We start from the raw sequence: 19,681 nt of genomic DNA, 5'->3' as shown, positions 1-19,681 counted from the left end.
GGCAGTTTGTTTGGCCACGGGCCTGCAAATATTCTGCTGGATTCACTTAAGTCTGATGGTCTCCCTTTGCCATCGGCAAGGCAGCCTTTGTCTCTAATCTGGCTATCTGGGTCTGGCTCGGGACTCTCCTGCCGGGGGGCAGAGTGGCAGAGGGCATTTGACAGAAGGAAGTTGAAGGGAGAGTGCCTGGCTGCATATTCTAAGTAGATAAATATTAGCAAATCACTAAAATATATCACATATAGCTATGTATGCCCTTATCTATCTAAAGTAGAAATAAACACTTATTTAATACACAATTTTGTATATAAATAAGTGTGTAAATTTTTCACCACTTGAAGTTACATACATACGCGTAGAAGAAGATGCTGAGAGTGAAGGCTAGAGGCTTTCTGAGTTGAAGAGGTCTATGCCTTGAGCAACAACAGAAGGTTGTTGTTGGAAGCGATATTTGCTATCGCTTGGGATATAAAGGGAATTTGGTTATGCTTGCAGATACCAACGGCAAAGCAGACTAACCTCACACATCTAAACCCGTGTTCAATGCCTGGATATCATAGCAACAGATGCGTGGACACTGCATAAACACCATTTGTTGTCCTCTCCAAGGAAGGAAGTCTTTCCAGCACTCCAAATATCTGCTGCTAAGAATAGGACCAGCATCCTTGGCTGGTACAAAGGCTGGTGCCACATCCTGCTCGGCAATAGCATCCCAGGGCTGTGGCACCCCTGCCCCACCTGTGTACTTCTAAAGGGAAGCTTCCCAACCTCCGTGGGTTTGTGACCCCACTTCTGTGGGATTTTCATCAAACTCACAACCCTGCTGGACAGGATCCCTTGTCAGGGGATCGCTGTTCCGATGCCAAAGCAGTGACAGCACAGACCCCTAATTCACAGCCACTTGTCCATCCTCCGCTCAGCCCGCCCCAGCAGCACTGCAAGCAGAGCCTACTCACGGTGGGTCGCTTCAGTGACTGCTTCTCCTTCTTATCTTTCTTCTCTTTCTTTTCTTTCTTCTTCTTCTTCTCTTTCTTCTTCAGGCCGCCACGTGCCAGCAGTTTCTCTCGCTCCTGGATGACAAGCTCTCTGTAGTGGTCGTCACAGGGGTGGTCCCACACGGACTGGCCGTTAGCAAAGTTGAAGTAATAGATATCACCAGTGATATCTTGGCTGTATGGCAAAAAAAACAGCATGAAAAGATGAAAGAGCACATACAAATATACCAGAACATTCTTATGGGCTCACGTAATCACCTTAAGCTCAGCAAAGAGGAACGTGACACCTCCAAGAGCCCAAAGACACGTGAGTGTGGGGAAGCAGCTCTCCTAGAGACCGCTCACGCCCTTATCCAACTCCCCAAACTCTCTTTCCCCTTCTTCCACCACCCTAAAAAGACCTGAGCCCCCCATCCACAGGAAGTACATCTGTCGTGGCATTGCCCCCCGTCGCCAGCTGGTACCCCGCTCTGCCACCGACGTGGGCAGCACACAGCAGGGGAGGCCAGGAATCCAACGGCACAGACACTGCTGCTGGCAGGGCTCTCACCAGGGCTTCCACTCGGGTGGTAACGGGGCCACGATGCCTTCCCTGGCCAGCCATATCAGCTCCGGCTCCTTCTCAGGGTCAATCCCGATCTCCCGTGCAAAATCCTGGATTTCTAGGAAAACAGAAGAGGAAGCTGGTCTACACCTGTACACCCGGCACTACGCAATAAAACCAACCTCCTCAGCTAAAGCAATGGGCACACTGGGAAATCCTGATACGAAGCTGACAGCACGGCCTCATGTGTCAGTGAGCACATCCTACCAGGCTGGTAAAGCAGGGAGACAGACTGCAAAACGGCATCTATGTTCCCAGCCAAAAAGCTAATTTTTCAGCTCTGTCTTCTATGAAATCCCATTTATTCTACCCTCTCCACCCACGCTCTCCCCAGTTGCTGTTTTCTTAATACACCTAGAAGTAACTTGCATGCTTGAACCCCTTATCACCGCTCCTAGGAGGACGGGCATCAGTTACCTTGCTCACTGGGAATGTATGTCTCATCATAATTTTCTTCCAGGATGAGCTGGTCACCAACACGCATCATAGATCCTGCCATGGCTCCCTGCACCTGGGAGCACAAAGGTCACAACACAAAAACACAACAATCTCCTGCACTCAGAAATAAAGCTTCCTCGTCACGCAGCATGTGGCAGAGCCCTGGGAAACTCGGCACAGGGGCTGTGGAGGGGAACAAGGTGCGCTGGGGCGGCCAAGCGTGGGTGCAGACGGGAAGGGCAAAGAGCGAAGGCAGCCAGAACGGATGGATTCCAGTAAAGGCAGGAGGACACAGCTAAAAGCGCTGGGCAGCAGCTCAAAGTGAATTAACAGCACAAAGGGAGGGGAAGAAACATTACATTATGTACAGGCATGTTTCCCCCCACCCCTCCCCTATAAAAGGGTAGGGATTGCTGGCATTTAGTTCTGCTTTATGATTTATTCATTTGGTAACAAGGCGCTTGAGCCCACCTGAGGGCTGTGCACTGCTTGGATGCACCGCGCACAGCCAGGAGATCTCCACAGTCCAACACCCACCCCAAGGACGAGGGGGACGAAGCTGCACCAGTCACAACACCCACAGCCCCAGCCACCCCAAAGGAAGGGCGACACACAACAGGGCACAGCTCTGCTCACAGCGCACAGCAAAACCAAATCAAAGACCTTGCACACACACTTCATAGGGGTTGTGGGAACAGGGGGCACAGCTGGAGCAGCACAGAAGTCATAACCAGACCCCCCCAGGCTTTCAAGCTTCCACACAGGAGATGAACACTTGCTTCAGGGACTTTTTAAAGATGCAAAAAATAAGCTGAAATGAGAAAGGGGGAAAAAAGAAAGAGAGAAAGCGGTTTTCCCAGAGCACAGCACAGCTTTTTGAGAGCAGTCCCTGGGCTGAATCAGCACTGCCCAGGGACAAGGCAGCTTCTCCCCACACCTGGCTTGCCTTGGCCTCTCTCTCCTTCCCAGAGGGCACTTCAGAAGCTATAAAAGGATTCTAATTTAAGATGTCCCACCTCCGGAGCAGCCCTGAGGAGAAGGACCTGGGGTTGTTGGTGGATGAGAAGCAATGTGCGCTGGCAGCCCAGAAAGCTGGCAGCTGCACAAATGCCAGTGTCAGCACAAGCAGAGGGCATCATTAACGCACCAACATCGACTACCTGGAGCAGGATCACAGATCGCAGGGGTTGGAAGGGACCTCTGGACATCATCTCATCCAGCCCCCCTGCCAAAGCAGGGTCACCTGGAGCAAGTGGGACAGGAACACATCCAGGTGCATTTGGAATATCTCCAGGGAAGAGGAGGAGACTCCACCACCTCTCTGGGCAGCCTGTGCCAGGGCTCTGGCACCCTCACAGGAAAGAAGATTTTCCCTCATGTTGAGATGGAGTTTCCCATGTTCCGGTTTCTGCCCGTTGCCCCTTGTCCTGTTGTGGGGCACCACCAAAAAGAGCCTGGCCCCATCCTCTTGCCACCCACCCTTTAGCTGTTGATGAGCATTGATGAGATCCCCCCTCAGCCTGCTCTTCTCCAGGCTGAACAGACCCAGGTCCCTCAGCCTTTCCTCAGCAGAGAGGTGCTCCAGTCCCTTGATCACCTTTGTGGCCTCTGCTGGACTCTCTCCAGCAGTTCCCTGTCTGCCTTGAACTGGCCATCCCACAACTGGACCCAGTGCTCCAGTTGCGGCCTCCCCAGGGCAGAGCAGAGCGGGAGGATGACCTCCCTCCACCTCCTGCCACACTCTTTTGAATGCGCCCCAGGAGACCATCGGCCCTCTTGGCCCTGAGGGCACGTTGCTGCCTCGTGGCCAATCTGTTGTCCCCCAGGACCCCCAGGTCTCTCTGCAGAGCTGCTCTCCAGCAGGTCAGCCCCAACCTGTACCGGTGCAGGGGGTATTCCCTCCCCAGGTGCAGGACCCTGCACTCGCCCTGGGTGAACTTCATGAGGTTGCTCTCTGCACAACTACACCGCTACCTTAAACTGAGCCTTCGCTGCCCCCTTCCCCCGCCCTCAGCCCCCTCCGTACTTATCGCTCTTCAGCAAAGCCAATCTCCGCAGCGGCCATTAATCCTGGCGGCCTCCCCCGCCTGCCGCGCTCCGGCCCTCCCCGCCTCCTGCCGGCCCCGTACGCTCACCCCGGGCCCCGCCGGCTGCCCAGCCCGAGCCCCGCTCACCGAGGGCTCCGGCCGGGCCGGATCCGCGGGGGGAACCGCCGCCGCCCGCTCGCTGCTTCCATGGACGCCCACGGGTTGCCCGGGGCCGGCACCACTTCCGGATTCCGGCTCTCCTGGCAACCGCACGGCCCACCCCCGGGACAAATAGGATTGGCCGACGGCGGGCGGCCCGACGTCTGATTGGACAGCGGGATGGCCGGCGGCGTGACGTCAGCGGTGCGGCGGCGCCTGCCGGGGGCTGTAGTCCGGGAGGGGCGGGTCCCGCCGCGCGTTGCCATGGCGACGCGTCGCCCGGGCCCGCCACCCGGCTCGGCCCGGCCCGGCCCGGCAGCGCGGGGGGGGCAGGAGCACGGCGGCGAGACGGCGGTGCCGGGCCGGGTCGGGCCGCAGCCGGCCAGCGGGGAGCCGGGCCGGGCCGCGGACGAGAGCGCTTCCGCCGGCGGGCGGGCGGGCGGCGCGGCGGAGGCGGGCGGGCTTTCCGGGGCGGGGAGCCGCCGGTGCGGCGGAGGGCGATGGCGGCCGCCTGGCCCTGGCTGCTGCTGTGGCTGGGGGCGGCCGCCCTGCGCGCCCGCCCGGCCCCGCCGCGGATCCGGCTGCCGTTACGGGGCGGCGCGGCCCTGCCGGCGGGGCCCCGGGCCCGCCGGGCGCCGGAGGAGGCCGAGCGGGGCGGCAGCTTCGTGGAGATGATCGATAACCTGCGGGGCAAGTCCGGGCAGGGCTACTACGTGGAGATGACGGTGGGCAGCCCCCCGCAGAAGGTAGGGGCCGCCGGGCCGCCCGCGGGCGCGGGCTCCGCTCCCTCCCCCGCCGCGGAGGGGGCCGCCGAGCCGCCGGGCCGGGCCTGCAGCGGGGCTGCGGTCCCGCTCCGGGCCCGCCGTTTGGTGCAGAGGGGAGGCTGCGCGGCCGAGCCAGGCTGCCGTGTGGCTGCCGCTGTCGGGCAGCGCTCCCGGGCCCCCCCATCCCGTGATGCTGCTCTTTCTGTTGGCTCTCGGTGGACGCCGGCTGGTGACACCCGCCGAAGGTCACTCGCGGCTCACCCGGGTGGACACCCCCGGGGGCTGCGTGGCGGCGGGCCGGGCTGCATCCCTCCCTCCCCGGCCCGGGGATGCCACCGGGCAGGAGCTGCGTGGGCGGCGAGCGGGCGGGAGAGCGGCGTGCCCGTCCGCACGGCCCTGCGCCTGCCGGCAGCGGGCACATGCAGGCGCGATGGAAGCCACGCTTGGCACGTTCCCCCCAGCAGCTGCTGCCGCCCGCCCGGCTCCGCATGCCGCTCCTGACCGGGGCACGTTCTCCCGAGATTGCTTGTCTCGGGGCTGTCGAGCAGGTCGTCGCTGCGCAGGAGTCGGGGGACAGCGGGCAGGAGCCGGGGACAGAAAGGGCAGGCAGAGCTGGAGCTGGTGCATCACCACGCCCTGCTCCTGCTCCATCTTTTCCTCGGTGTCCCCCGTGTCCTGGGAGCTGCGCTGCCCAGCTCACACGCGTGGCACTGTCTGCCTGTGCGCTGGGGGCGGGATGGGTGCCGAGGGACATGTGCCCAGGGCGGACCAGCTCCCCCCTTCTTTTCTGGGTGAGATTGTGGAGGTTCCTGCTGCCGAATCCTTTTGCGCCCATACGCTCGTACCAACCACCGTCAGCAGCCAGTGTGGCCCACGAGGTGGCGGGGGCCAGCTCGGTACCAGAGGGCCCACGTTGCTCCCACGCACCTGCCACCCACCACGTACGCTGGGGCTGCCAAAACAGCCAGCGCCCACGCAGACTCTGAAGGGAAGGCTGGCTTTTCCCCATGAGCTGGCTCCGTCCTGGGTGCCTAGCACGGCTCCGCACACGTGGCAGGAGACAGCGACGCCAGCGAGACGTGAACTGCGGACAGGGGGGTGATACAGAAATCGGGTGTCTCGGTTCCGTGGTGTCCCTGTGTGCCTGGGCTTTATTCTCTACTCTCCGGGGTGTGTTTAGGGAAAAAGGGAGGAGATTATGTCTAAACCCTAGTTTTAAATGGGATTTCATCATCTTTTGCCTGGGATCTGCCACGTGTTGCAGCTGCCAGATAATTTCCATGCAAACCACCTGTTTCCAGGCACTCGTGCATTTCGGAGCCAGTCACCCTTTTGGGCAGCATCTTCCAGCCTTGGACTCCTTCCAAATGCAAACGTGGTGCGTGCGCGCGTGTGTGTGCGCTGGAGCACAGTCCCTCCAGGCGTTGTAATGGAATTAAAAGATTCACATGGAAGAGTATGGCTGTGCATATGCAGGAAATCGGGGAGCAAGGAGGGGGTTTCTCTGTGGGGGTGCGTGCATCCTTCTGAAAGGCACGCGTGCTGCCCATCTCCCTCCTCACCTTTCCTCTCACCTTCCTGGTGCTGGCAAAGAGGTTTCTTTATTCTGTGGCGCTTTAATTTTGTTTCTGAGCTGTGCTGCACTGCGAAGTCGCCGTCAGCTCTCACGCTCCATGTCCCTTTGCATGTTGGTTTTGCTGCACGCTCATGCCAGGCTCCCCAGGACCGGCTGATTCATAAATAGACGGGGAATAGGGTGGGAGCCGAGCACTGGGAGCTGGTGCTTTGGGACAAATAGCGAAGGCTTGGTGCCCCTGTGACCTGGTTGAGGCTCGCTGCCCCAGGAGCAGCACACAGCACCCAGGGCACATGCCACGCAGAGCCACTGCTTCTGCCGAGGTGCCCGGGGGGGCTGTCACTTCCAGGGAGCAGCGGACGGGTTTCAGACAGCGTCCCTGCCGCACATGTCCTGGCCTCGCTGGTTCACGTGCCGTGTCCTGGCCAGAATCAACGGTCGGGCTGAGTCTTGAGGATGCAGGTCCTCTCCAGGGGGTCCTCTGCGTGACCCCCGTCAGCAGGATGGCGCCTGTGGGGTGTGGGTCCCCGCCACTGCTCTCACCATCACTTATGCATGTCGTACCCACCAGCCTGGCGCGGAACGGCTGGGGTTGGGGCTGTCTGGCCGCTGGGGGGTTGCATGCAGGGCCTGGGTAGCGGCGGCTTGTCTCTCTTCCCCGGCACAACTGCTGCTCTTGGACGGGCGAGAGCAAAAATCCTCCCTGCCGCCTGCATCCTCTCCCTGCGGCATCAGCTCGGCAGGTCTTTCTCCAGGGAAACCCGTCTCCTTGGGGTACTGAAGATGCGCTGTGTGGAGCAGATGGTCCCTAATGACTGATCAAACAGAACGGCCCCGGGAACGGCCGGGCGCAGCGGCGGCGGCTGCAGGTGCCGGGTTGCCAGGGGAAGGTCAGGCTGCGCAGCGGGTGCTGAGCTGCCCCGGCAGCTCTTGGCACTCACCCGAGGGGGATATTGGAAGGGTGAATGTGCCGCTCTGATCTTTACCCGTGGCAGAACTGTTCCCGTAGGTAAGAAGCCAGCCTGGCTCCCTTCCGGGGAGACCTGTCCCCCAGCGCAGCACAGCGACAACGGGCAGGGTGGCAGGGCTGGGGCAAGGGGAACCCAGGACACGGTGTCTGCAGCCAGCCCCTGTCAGCAGGCCATGGAGAAAACTCTGGCAGCTGTAGCCCAGAGCTTTTGCGATTAGCACAAGCGCATTAGCCTCCTTCCTCTCCCCTCTGACCCCGCAGATTAAGGGCCGAAGCCCTGGCGTGCTGCGGGCTGGGGCGGTGCTGGTGAGGCGCCCCCAGGGCTGGAGGTCAGAGCTCAGCCCGCAGCTCTGCCCCCCAGCGTGGCCGGGAGCCTTCCGGAGCCCCGCTGCCACCCTGGCCATCCCCACGCTGCCCCTCGCGTGGCAGAGGGGCCGCAGGCAGTGTTCAGCTGGGGGCAGGGTCCAGCTAGCCCGCTCCCGGCCCCGCCGGCGGGACGTTTGCCAAACCCTGCCAGTGAGCCGGTAATCCAGCGCACAGGCAGAAATGAATCAGGATCAGAGCTCAGCATATGGATGGCCGATTAGCAGACCCAGCGGTCCGCGTTGGCTTGTGTACCATCAATCCTTCCGACCAGCTTTGCGAGCAAATTAGGTTTGCTGGCAAGGGGAGCCTGGGCACCCCGTCTTGCTGCTGCTCCCTCCGGCCCCACGACGCCCTGCCGGGTGCTTGCCGAATCCTGCCTGCGGGTTCAGGCACTGGGCGCAGGGGTTGAGGCCAGGCAGGGCTGAGAGGAGAGCACACTCTCTGTTTGCACGGTGCCGGACGATGTTTGCTTTTCATGCAGCACCCTGATGTCGCTGACTCCCGCTCCACCACTGCGTCCTCTCGCAGCGTCTCTGAGCTGTCGCCAGACACGGCAAAAGAGGGACCCTGCTCAGCTCGGGGCTCTGCGATGCTGTGCAGCATCCTTCCCGCCTCCTGGGCATTCCCAGACGCAGCAGGCACCAGGGCAGCCTCCCTGCCCTGCCTCTGCCTGTCCCCATGCCCACATAGGGTGGGCTGAGCCCTGCCAGCCTGACAGTGGGGCTGGCAGAGGGTCCAGGTGCCGGGCAGAGGCGAGCGGGGCAAGCCCTGGCCCTGGGCGGGAGGGCAGAGCCAGGCTGGCTGCCCAGATGGGGATGGAGAGCCGTGGCTCCCTGGGAAGCACACGGTGCAGCAGCCACCACGTGCCCGGCATGGGGACAGAAAAGGTGTCACTCACCTGCGGTGGCAGACAGAGCTGGGCGGATGGTACAGGGTCCCACTGCAGTGACGAGCTTCCCTGTCTCTTCCTTCTCCAGCTGAATATCCTGGTGGACACGGGGAGCAGTAACTTCGCAGTGGGAGCCGCGCCTCACCCCTTCCTCCGGAGATACTACCAGCGGCAGCTGTGAGTATGCTGGGGGGACGCAGAGAGCACAGCCACCGCTTCGTGTGCCCATGACACAGCCCTGGCCCCACCAAGGGATGGTGCCCCTTCTTGCTGGGGGTCTGGCCAGACCCTGCCAGGTACCTCCAGCCTCCAGGATGGCTGGGTCCACACGGCCCCTTCTGTGCCAGGAGAAAGAGGGAGCCCTCGGCCGCCTGTCCACCCTCCCAGAACATTTAAGATGGTATCTAGGCCTCTGGCCGTTGTGCATGGCAAACAACAGCTGGGCTTGTCCCCTGCACACCCTGTGACAGCCTTGCCCAGGCTGCGAGGAGCCGTCCTGGTGCCTCACCGACGCGTGGCGGGGCTCCCAACAGCCACATGCGTGGAGAAGTGCGCCGTGCTTGCACAGCCACCCGGCTCTGCGGGACAGGCACGCCTCCACGCTTGCAAATGCTGGGCTGTGCGTGCGTGCGCTCCCACTGCCACCCAGCGTGTGGGCACCCACTCCTCCTCCACACCGCTCTTACTCTGGCTCTTCGACGCCGTTGCAGGTCCAGCACCTACCGTGACCTGCGGAAGGGTGTGTATGTGCCCTACACCCAGGGCAAGTGGGAAGGGGAACTGGGCACCGACCTCGTCACCATCCCCCACGGCCCCAACGTCACCGTCAGAGCCAACATCGCTGCCATCACCGAGTCGGACAAATTCTTCATCAACGGCTCCAACTGGGAAGGGATCCTGGGGTTGGCGTACGCCGAGATCGCCCGGGTGAGTCCTGCTCACAGCCCTCCGGGCACCGGCTCAGCCTGGCCCTGCCGGCAGGGGGGGGCACCCCGTCCCAGCAGGGTTCGATTCCCTCTCTCCTTGCCTCCACTCGGTCCTCGGGGCCCAGCTTGCAGCCGTGCTGGTGACCTTGAGCCCTGCTCCAACAGCACGCAGAGCCAGGATCCCTGGGGCACAGCGGTCCCGGCAAGGGGAGCTCCCCTGGGCACGGGAAGCCCCTGGAGAAGGGGTAGCGCTGACACATCCCTGTCCTGCCTCTGCTTTCTCCTCCTGCCAGCCCGACGACAGCCTGGAGCCCTTCTTTGACTCCCTGGTGAAGCAGACCCGGGTGCCCAACATCTTCTCCCTCCAGCTTTGCGGGGCAGGCTTCTCGCCCAACGAGACGGAGACCGTGGCGTCGGTGGGGGGCAGCATGGTGAGCGCTCCGCAGGCCGCGGGGAGGTGGTGGGGCTGCCCGGGGGGGACGTGCCTGGCCGGAGCTGGCAGCGTGGGGTGGCAGCGCCTTTCTGTCTCTGCTGCAGATCATTGGTGGCATCGACCGCTCGCTGTACGTGGGTGACATCTGGTACACGCCCATCCGGAAGGAGTGGTACTACGAGGTCATCATCGTCAAGCTGGAGGTCAACGGGCAGGACCTGAACATGGACTGCAAAGAGGTGAGGGGGCGGCGGGGGAGCCTGCCCTGCGGGGCACTGCTTCGTTGCTGCTGCCGGAGGCGTCCGCCTTCGAGCTGAAGGAGATCGGGAGGGGAGCGGGGCTGGGGCCTCGCGCCCGGGTCACTCCTCCTCTTCTGCCCCCAGTACAACTATGACAAGAGTATCGTGGACAGCGGGACCACCAACCTCAGGCTGCCAAAGAAGGTGTTCGAGGCTGCGGTGAAATCCATCAAAACGGCTTCTTCGGTCAGTGAAACCCATCCCTGCCCACCGTGGGCACGTCCCCAGGGCCAGCGTGGGGCTGCGGGCAGCATGGCTGCCTGTCACCAGCCTGAGCATCTCTGCTGCCTGCCCGGCATGGCCCCGCTCACCTCCCCCCTCCCTCCGGCAGACGGAGAAGTTCCCAGATGGCTTCTGGCTGGGGGAGCAGCTGGTTTGCTGGCAGGTCGGCACCACCCCCTGGCACATCTTCCCGGTCCTGTCCCTCTACCTGATGGGGGAGGCCACCAACCAGTCCTTCCGGATCACCATCCTGCCCCAGGTGAGCGTGGCCGGGCCAGACCCTGCCCGGAGCCGAGCTGGAGAGCGGGCTGGAGCTGGTCGCCTGGGCAGGACCGCGCTGGGTGGGCAAAGCTTGGCCCCCGTCCCCATTCCTGACAGCCCCTCTCTTCCTGCAGCAATACCTGCGCCCGGTGGAGGACGTGGCCACCTCTCAGGACGACTGCTACAAGTTTGCCATCTCCCAGTCCTCCACGGGCACGGTCATGGGTGCCGTTATCATGGAGGGCTTCTACGTGGTCTTCGACCGTGCCCGCAAGCGCATCGGCTTCGCTGTCAGCGCCTGCCACGGTGAGGGCTGGGCGCGGAGGGAGGGAGTGGCGGAGGGGACGTGGTGGCCAGAGCCCTGCCTTCTCTTGCCCACAGTGCATGACGAGTTTCGGACGGCGGCAGTGGAGGGTCCCTACCTGCACTCCAACATGGAGGACTGTGGCTACAACATCCCGCAGACGGACGAGTCCACCCTGATGACCATCGCCTATGTCATGGCAGCCATCTGCGCCCTCTTCATGCTGCCCCTCTGCCTCATGGTGTTCCAGTGGCGCTGCTTCCACTGCCTGCGGCGGGACCACGACGACTTTGCCGATGACATATCCTTGCTGAAGTGATGGCGGAGCGTGGGGGCGGCCCCGGGGGCCGCAGGTGAGGCAGCAGGGCAGGGAGAGGTAGGTCCTTTCTCCGGGGGCTGGAGCGTGGAGGCAGCGCGGGGACCTCAGACCCCCAGCCCAGGTCCTCCTGGCGCTGGGGGACTCGGTGCCCATGGGAGCCCCAGCCCTGGCCTGTGTTCGTCTGGGACCTGCAGAAGGAGCCTGGCAGCTGGGGAGGGGTGAGAGCGCAGCGACCCTGTCCTGGGGGCTGGGGGGAGCATCTCTGCTGCGGCACCAGGGCGCGCCGGGCTGTCCCAGGCTCTCCTGCCCAGCCCTGCCAAGTTTGACGGAGTCATGCCGCCGAGCCATCCCCTGCCTGTCCCCCGTGTCCCTCCGTCCCTGTGCCGCCGCCCGTCTCAGCCCGCCCTGCCGGGAAGCCGCCGGGCCAGGCTCTCCATGCAGGGAGCTGTGCGTGCGTGCATGCATGCTGCGGCCATGCCTTCCCTCCCCGCGCGGGACGCCTGCCCCAGCCCGACTCCCCCGTTCCCATCTCCAGAGCCTCCCGTCCCCAGCCCCGGGCTGTTTAGAGAGACGCAGGGCCAGCCTGGGGCGGCCCGGGACAGGAGCAGCCAGAGCCAGGGCTTTCCCTCCCATCCTCCTGCTCCCCCGTACACCGCTCGCTCTAACATTTGCCATGGCATTTCCTCTGCCCCGCCAAACTGTCCTTCCCTGCGCCCACCCTGCCCTCCCCGCTGCCCCCCGGGACAGGCAGGAGCCGGCACCCATCCTCTCCCCGCTCCGCTGCCACTCGCCACGTCCCCAGGGCTCGGGAACCTGCCTCACCTCCCTTCCAGCATCAATGGCGCCTGCCATGGAGAAGCCGCTGGCTGCTGCCCTCCTGCCCTGGGGAAGGCAGCCTCCCGGCGCGGGGACAGGGGCTGCCCGGGGAGGGAAGGCAGCGGCGTCCCCCACAAGCACTGCACAGCCTGCTACATGCAGAAACCGTGCGCCAGGAGAGAGCGGAGTACCCAGCGCCGGTGCCGACTGCTCCCCAGCCCGCCCGTCCCTTCGAAAGCCATAGGGGAGCCAGCGCCCGGCCGGCCCCCGCCTGCAGCCCCTGCCCTGCCTCACCGCCGGCACGTCGCGTCCCTCGGCGCGGGGGCTCCTCCGCTCCATCCACGAGTCCGTGCGTCCTGGCCGCGGCTGCGCTCCCGCTCCCGAGGCGTGAGACACCCCGGCGGCGTGGGGGCAGGCGGCGGCAGTGGGGACTGCAGCATTTATTATTTTTTAAACACATGGTTGTATTTATTTCTTCTTTTTTTTTTTTTTATAATGCGAGTCACCGGTAGTGCAGCTGCGCAGAATCAGAGCGTGTATATAGCAGGTCCCACACCGCACACAGGTGTACAAATAACGGTCGCTTCTCACTTGTACAATATATACATATATCTATATTTTTAATTCTAGCGCTGAAAGCCACTGTTCTAAACCCAACATTAGGGGGTTTGGTCCTGTTCTGTTTTGTTGATTTTTTAAAAATATTTTTATCCTTCTGCTTAGTCCTAGGCCCTTGGCCACAACCCCAGGCCAGGGCTTGCTCGGCAGCGGCGTGCTCGGGCGGAAGCACTTTATGGCTCAGAGGTGGCCCGAGGTGGTTTCAGAGGAGGTGACAGTGTGGAGGGGCGCAGGAGGGCAGGGCTGGGGCACGCAGAGCAGTGGTTCACAAGCCCAAAGGACATCGAGCGCAAGAGCTGCTTCTGTCCTCATGGTGTTCCTCTGGCAAAGGGAGGATTTCCCAGTACATAAGGACGACCCTCCCCTTCTCCCCGCCTGCCGCAGCTCGTCCTGCCCCAGGGAGAGGGGGCTGCAGGCTCACCTTCTCCCTTCCCTGGGGCGGACGCCCTTGAGCTTGCAGCCACCGTGCTGTGTCCTTACTTCTCTGCCTCCAGCCTGGACAGGAAAGCGCGTCGTTCGGAAAACCGAGACTCGCCCATGAAAAGGCAACGTTCCTCCACGAGCAAAAGAGGGGGCTGCCTGCGGTGCCAGAGCCAGGGTACCGGTTCAGGTGGGGACAGGGGCGGCTCTGCAGCGATCGCTGAGCACAAAGCCTGTTAACTAAATCCTGCAGCTAAGTATTTCTGGGAACAGTGAGGGAGCCAGCACGCGAGGCAGGAGGGGGAAACACGCAGGGTAGGAGAGGGAAGCCAGCCCTAGCACTGGGCACCGCCACAACAGCCCGTCCCACGCACCCCCAAACTGTCCCACTCACTGCTAGTGCCCCGTTCCCGTGCCTTGCTCCAAAACGGCAAGCATCCAGCGAGTCCGCTCCGGCGCAAGAGGGCAACGCTATGCAATGGCAGAGCGCGCACAGACCTCCATCCGCAGCCTCGTGCCTGCCCAGCACGCCCCCAGGACCCCCCCAGGACCCCAGAGACTGTTGTGGACCACTGCCTTAAAACACGCTGGCAAGCGCGCGCGTGCGTGTAGGAAGATTCGGGCTGTGGCCAGATTCAGGCGTGCTGCACCCGGGCAGCGCTTGCACTGACCAACCCCGAGGCAGGGCTGCCTCAGCAGTGCTGAATTTGTGCCGCAGATTGCAAGTAAGGGGGGGAAAAAATTTTACAGAGTAAGTGCAAGATTTTAAGTGGTGCTGAGCACCTCGCACTCCCACCGAAATCCACGGAGAAGGTGTTGGCGTGTCAGCCCGTGCTTGAGGAGGAAGTGCAGGAGAGGGGAAACTAGGAACCGCGACAGGTTGGTTATCCCGAGCTGCAGTGCAGCCGAATCCGTTCGCTCCGGTTCGTTCCCGAGTGCTCCCCCCCCTGTGCCCGGAGTTACAGCAGGGAACCGCAGGTGAAGGTGCGCGGAGCCCTGCCCCGCCAGAGGGGGACGGGGACGGTTCCGGCAGGCTGTCGCTGTAGACTCCAGTACTCTGTAACCTATTGTCTATGTAAGAACAATGAATGTTAACACGGTAAATTATTATTACATTAAAAAAAGACCACAAAAAATGCTCGGCATCTGCAACCTGCTCATTGCTAAGAGGGTAATTGCCGTGTGACAGACGGGGCAGGGGACGGGACCGCGGGGCGGTGAGGTGTCCTGCCAAGGGGAACGGTTTGCAGCAAGCGCGGAGCTGCTGGGAGCATCATCGGCCCCGGAGAAGGAGCGGCTGGAAGCTCTGCGGAAGAGGTAGTTAAAGCAGCCACTAGCATCCCAGCAGGTTACGCTCTGTAACGCCCCTTCCAAAGGAAGCCAGCCAGGCTGCGAACTAAGAAATAAGGAGCAGCACCAAATCACTGCATAATATACACACTTTATTTATGAATTTGTATGTATACAGACTTTCTATACACACCATTACCTATATAATAAAAATGTACATGTGTATACATGGTCGTATAAATATAGAACTGTAGAAATCTTAGAACTGATCCTGTCTATTCACAGCAACTCCTCGTGTGGGACCGCTTTGTTCGAGTAGCCGTCATTTGAGACTTGGGCAAAAGGGGCAAGTGTCATTTGTGTTGGTTTGTGCCCAGAATTTGATGCACTGGAAGAGAGAGAATTAGTCAAGAGCCACAGGCACAACTCAAAGGCGCTGTGAACATAGCGTGGCGCTACTTTTCCAGAAGAGTGCTGGCACGAGCACTCATTTTAAGGGATGGTTTCTTTTGCTCCTTAGAGACAGCCTCCATCAAAAGGTCGCCACGCGGAGGGAGCCCTCTTCAACCTAGCAGGATCACCAGGCCCTCCTCAATGCATGGTTTTCCATTTCCTTGGCAGTTGCTGGAGGCCCCACAGGGATTTGGGGCCAGCACTGCGGGATGAGAAGGCTCCTCCTCTTCCCAAGAGCTCCTGTGCACAGACACACAGTGCCCAGACACCTGGGCGACGGTGGCAGCTCTCTCCATCGCCCTGTATTCTACAGATCCTCCCAGACTGTCCTGCTCCAAGAAGGCAAAAGGCCAGGACCTAACGCTCCCAGCAAGGAGCACAGGCTCGGAGGATGGAATAAGGACAGTCTGTTCCCAAAGCCGCCACCAAACGGCCACTCAGAGCGGCCCAGCAAGGAAAGGGAGGATGACAGGATGAAGAGTTGTTGTTTATTGATCGTACCGTTCTCCTGGCAAGATCTCAGTATAACAGGGACTCGCTACACGTGCCCAGGGCCCACGGAAGAGAATTGGCACTAGGAACCATTACGAGGAACCCAAGAGCGGCACACAGTGGGGAAACACACTCACCTCCTTGTGCAGCACGTGCGAGCACGCCATGGGGTGAAGGTCACCGGGCTGCACGAGCTTCTGGCACATTAGACACAGCTTACAGGCAGCCGGGGTCTGGGACGAGCCGCGAGGGAACAGAAAGGAGACAGACACGAGTCAGACACCCCAGCTCAGACCACATACTCCACATTCCAGCCACTCGTCCCGCCAGCAGCAGCCAGGGGCCAGTTTGCCCGATCCTCCCTCCGCACACAGCCATCCCATGACGTTAGAGCCTCTGCCACCTCTCTTGCAGCCGTTCCCCTCTCCCTCAATGGGGAGCACAAAGGAGCCCTGCCCATAACCCTCCCCTTCTACCTCACCAGCCCGAGTAGCTGCATGAGGAGAGAGGTCCCAGCTTCACCGGCGCACTTCTCAGAAGGGCTCCCTCCCTCCGCTTTCCCCGGGCATGGTGAAGTGCTCTGGGAAAGCCAAAATGCCTTACATGTGACGCTGTTCCAGGGTAAGCCACCTGGGCTGGGGGCAGGAACATGGGCGTGCTGATCTGAGGCAGCGGAGCAGAGAACATGGGGGCTCTGATTCGACTGAGAGGCTGCAGCAAGGCAAACGAGGCACATCAGAAACGCTCAGCAGGAAAGCACAGCCGTGTTACCCCACGTCACCTCGGGGAAAACTGCTCCCGCCGTCAGCAGAAAGGGGAACCCAGGGGACACGCCTGACGCACAGCCTGAGCTCTGCGGGGCCCAGCAGCGAGCCCTGGGCGGCTCAGTCTGCGGGGAACCAGGGAGCAGGCGCAGCTCCTCACTGCTACCCAGGCTCTCCTTCCCAGCAGCCCACCGCGACGAGTCTGGTGGGCCCCGACCGGTCCCGCACCGCTCACCCACCTGAGCCCCGGCCGCTGCCCGCTCCTGCTGCTCCGCCAGCTTGGCCGCCACCAGCTGGTTCAGCTCCTCCATGGTCAGACCCGCCATGGTCCTCCGAGCAGTCTTGATCTGCTGCAGTATGTTGGTGAGCTGGGCCCTGCAGGGACAGCAGACTGCTAACAGCTCCCAGCCACGGCCAGCGAGCCGAGCGGCCCCCATGGACCAGGACCCTCCATCAAAGGCCCTGCAGCACCGCCCCCGGTCAACCAGCCACCCCAGCCCCAGGGCAAGCCCGTATCACAGCAAAGGAGTGCGTGCTCTCAACCGTCTACTGTCTAAAATGAAGGGAATCATACGCTGAGGGAGCTTCCATCCTCAAAATGCTGGGGAAAGAGCGGGGAAACCCCAGCTGGAACGAGAGACAGCGCCCACCTGCCGTGCAGGCAGGATGCGGCACCCACCGCGGAGGCTGAAGGACTCGCCTGAGGCGGCGCCGCATGTTGCGTGCTCTTGGCTGTGCTCAGCTACCACCGCTGTCCTTTAGACAAAGCTCCAAACGTTCCTCATTCCCAGTGCTACGGCAAACCCGACAGAGAGCGCCCAGACTTTGCTCCTCACCTTCAGGCTTCCCTCACTCCCTCCAGACCCCACAAGCGCCAAAACGAGCTCCACTCCCCCTCACCCCAGCTCATGTCCCACACACGAGTCTTCACTCTCGGGGAAGGTCAAGGCGAGAGACGCTTACTTGTTGCACTGTGGAAACCGAGTCAACAACTTCTCCAGCAGCTTTTCCAGCTTATCGGCTGGCTGCAGCCTGTGAAACTCTGGAGTGACGTTAACTCCTCCCAGGCCCGGCGGCGGAGGGATGGAGGCAGCGGGAGTCATGTGAGGGCTGTGCGTGCCAATAAGCGATGCCACTACTGGGCTGTTTCTTCCTTGGGAAGCAGGCAGCGGCGGGGAAGGCTGGTTGGGCCTGGAGATCGCAGGGTTCAGGAGAGGAAAAGAGAGTGCCCGAGGATCGGCACTTGGCATGACCATGGGAACGGGAACTGGTCCGATGGGAAACGGGAGCCTGGGCGTAAGGGATGGGTTGGGCTGGAATGCCGTCAGCATGAAATCTGTCTGAGAAAGAAAAACAGGGGGAGAAGAAAAGGCTGGTTAGAATAAGCCCATCTGAAAGCAGAGCTGAGTGCCCCCCTCCCCAGCCAGACAGGAGGTGGGCTGAACCGCAGGCAAGGGAAAGACCCTTCCCCTCCTCTCCAGGCACAGCAGGCAAGCCCAGAAGGACAGGGCAGAAGCACAGGGCTCCAGAAAACACAATCCCACACAGCCTCCTTCAATGCACAAAGCACGGGCAGTGCCAGCTACAGGGCAGCGCGCAGGCTGTCCCCAGGGCCTCACAGCAACCTCCCGGCAGTGACAGCTTGTATTCGTGAGGCTGGAGAGGCACTCACTTCTGAGGGCGGAGGTGGCAGCGTTGGGGTTGGGATCTGTGGGAGGCTGCTCAGCTTTGTTCCATTTCTCACCATCTGAATGTGGTCGTTGAACTGATCCTAGCAGAGGAAGGAAAACAGAGGCATTTATCAAAGCCTCCTCCACCTGAGGAAGTTTTGGGCACTGCGTGCCTAGAACAGGCAGCTTTCCCTGCCTGGCCAGAGCATTCTCAGCCCTGGAACGGTTACAGGCCCTGAAGCAGACACAGTTTAGTTCCACAGGAGTCAAGAGAATGAAAAAGGACCTGGAGGGAGAAACAGAGTAACCGCCTCTGCAATTAACCCAACACGCTGCGTTCATGTCCACACGCGTGAGCCTGAAGAGACAAGCAGAAAATCTCTGCAGCTGCTCGCAAAGGCAGAGCGACTGTGCCGTGCTTTGGGGCACACGGCTTTTTATGGATCTTGGTCCTCTCCCAAAGAGGGTTGAAACTGAGCATGCGAAGTAGCGTCAATGCAAAGAACTGCTCGCCGTTAGGCTGGGGGCCGTCCGGCAGGAACTTACTCGGACACTCTCCTTGGTCATTCGTATCCTGTTCAGCCTCATCTCCCACTCTTGCTTTGGCCTCATCGTCTCCAGCGTGGGCGGTGCAGACCTGCAAGCACAACTAAACTTTCCCACTTGCAACTGTGCTCTCGCTCCAGCAAAGTGGGAGCAACTACCACCCCACACCCTCCTGCCTTCCCCCATCGGGCTCCTCTGCTCCGGCTGGGCGGGAAGAAGGGCTCACACCCACGCGAGGAACCCCGCAAGAGGAGAGCGCGTGGTGCTACCAGAGCATGGACTGATCTGGCGGACAGAGACACGGCCACCACAGTCAACGCTGTGCCTACAGCACTCGGTGTAGAGCACGGCACGTGTTCAGCAGATGGACAGAACGGGGAATGCGCAGAGCCCTTGTTTTGTGACATGACTGAGTGACTTTATTTTAATAAGACAGCCACAGGACACCTTGAGCTATTTCAGTCAAACCTGCAGCGTAAGCTGAGGAAAAGGAAATGGGCACGTAGGGACAGCCGAGTTATCCCGCCGTTTCTGAGACTACAAGGACTTACTTGAGGTAGGTGAGGTGCAGCTCTGCTTCCTTTTCTGCTTCTTCTAGTTTCAACACCAGCAGCTCCTTTCGGCTCTCCAGGGAGAGGATCTAGCAGACAGAGGCCCCACATGAAGAGCAGTTTTTGTAGTCCCTTGTTTCATGCTGCCAGAATGTAACCCCTTCACTAAGCACCATGCCTCGTGCACTGGGGCACCGCTCCCGACTAACGTTTACTGCACCGATACTTGCTTACGCCTTCTCTTGTCCCCCAAAGAGGGGGACTTAGCCTTATCCTCAACTGCTCCTAATTTCACATAACTATTCATTAGCAACCTGGAATCTCACGAAGACCCTCTTCAACAACTGCTTTGCGAGCAAGGAGTCACCTACTAACCTCTGCTTTCCAGGCCCGTTCTGTCTCCTCCAGAATGTTCCTGTTGATTTCATTGTGCTGGTTCTTCAGTTTATCCAGCTCCATCTCCCACAGCTGCCTGCGGACAGAAAGAGAACGAGCCTGCTTAGGTTTAG

The 19,681-nt window shown here is 61.1% G+C and overlaps 3 protein-coding genes across 4 annotated transcripts in view; 1 reads left to right on the top strand and 2 right to left on the bottom strand.

The window, feature by feature from the left end:
• CEP164 (centrosomal protein 164) overlaps positions 1-4,306 on the bottom strand; it is a 40,342-nt gene extending 36,036 nt beyond the window's left edge. Inside the window, exons 1-4 of one of the 2 annotated variants that reach the window (XM_054222979.1) lie at positions 4,212-4,306; positions 2,017-2,110; positions 1,546-1,657; positions 957-1,170 (exon numbers count right to left, since the gene is read on the bottom strand). In XM_054222979.1, coding sequence (XP_054078954.1) covers positions 957-1,170; positions 1,546-1,657; positions 2,017-2,098 — 408 coding nt within the window. In that variant the 5' untranslated portion in view covers positions 2,099-2,110; positions 4,212-4,306. Of the gene's footprint in view, positions 1-956; positions 1,171-1,545; positions 1,658-2,016; positions 2,111-3,197; positions 4,017-4,211 lie in introns of those variants that run through there. The other variant, XM_054222980.1, reaches the window with a different exon arrangement.
• Positions 4,307-4,723: 417 nt separating this feature from the next.
• BACE1 (beta-secretase 1) lies at positions 4,724-11,552 on the top strand. Its single transcript, XM_054223047.1, has 9 exons — positions 4,724-4,969; positions 8,877-8,965; positions 9,499-9,715; positions 10,008-10,145; positions 10,252-10,386; positions 10,531-10,632; positions 10,778-10,927; positions 11,064-11,235; positions 11,311-11,552. Exons 1-9 carry the CDS (start codon positions 4,724-4,726, stop codon positions 11,550-11,552), a joined length of 1,491 nt encoding a protein of 496 aa, XP_054079022.1.
• Positions 11,553-14,827: 3,275 nt separating this feature from the next.
• Positions 14,828-19,681, bottom strand: part of RNF214 (ring finger protein 214) — a 9,125-nt gene continuing 4,271 nt past the window's right edge. Inside the window, exons 7-15 of the mRNA XM_054223271.1 lie at positions 19,548-19,644; positions 19,173-19,261; positions 18,622-18,712; positions 18,078-18,176; positions 17,369-17,745; positions 16,645-16,780; positions 16,245-16,352; positions 15,779-15,874; positions 14,828-15,084 (exon numbers count right to left, since the gene is read on the bottom strand). Coding sequence (XP_054079246.1) covers positions 15,019-15,084; positions 15,779-15,874; positions 16,245-16,352; positions 16,645-16,780; positions 17,369-17,745; positions 18,078-18,176; positions 18,622-18,712; positions 19,173-19,261; positions 19,548-19,644 — 1,159 coding nt within the window. The 3' untranslated portion in view covers positions 14,828-15,018. The remainder of the gene's footprint in view (positions 15,085-15,778; positions 15,875-16,244; positions 16,353-16,644; positions 16,781-17,368; positions 17,746-18,077; positions 18,177-18,621; positions 18,713-19,172; positions 19,262-19,547; positions 19,645-19,681) is intronic.

Source organism: Rissa tridactyla, chromosome 17 (assembly GCF_028500815.1).
Source record: "Rissa tridactyla isolate bRisTri1 chromosome 17, bRisTri1.patW.cur.20221130, whole genome shotgun sequence".
Lineage (NCBI taxonomy): Eukaryota > Metazoa > Chordata > Aves > Charadriiformes > Laridae > Rissa > Rissa tridactyla.
Note: the sequence above shows the minus strand (reverse complement) of the source record. Positions and strands in the feature narration are given on the sequence as shown.

What these genes read in the sequence shown, in the direction of transcription:
- BACE1 (XM_054223047.1), top strand. Translation starts at nt 4,724, where the DNA reads ATGGCGGCCGCCTGGCCCTGGCTGCTGCTGTGGCTGGGGGCGGCCGCC. An exon ending in CGTCGGTGGGGGGCAGCATG is followed by an intron (nt 10,146 to 10,251) that starts GTGAGCGCTCCG and finishes TCTCTGCTGCAG; the next exon opens with ATCATTGGTGGCATCGACCG. An exon ending in CCATCAAAACGGCTTCTTCG is followed by an intron (nt 10,633 to 10,777) that starts GTCAGTGAAACC and finishes TCCCTCCGGCAG; the next exon opens with ACGGAGAAGTTCCCAGATGG.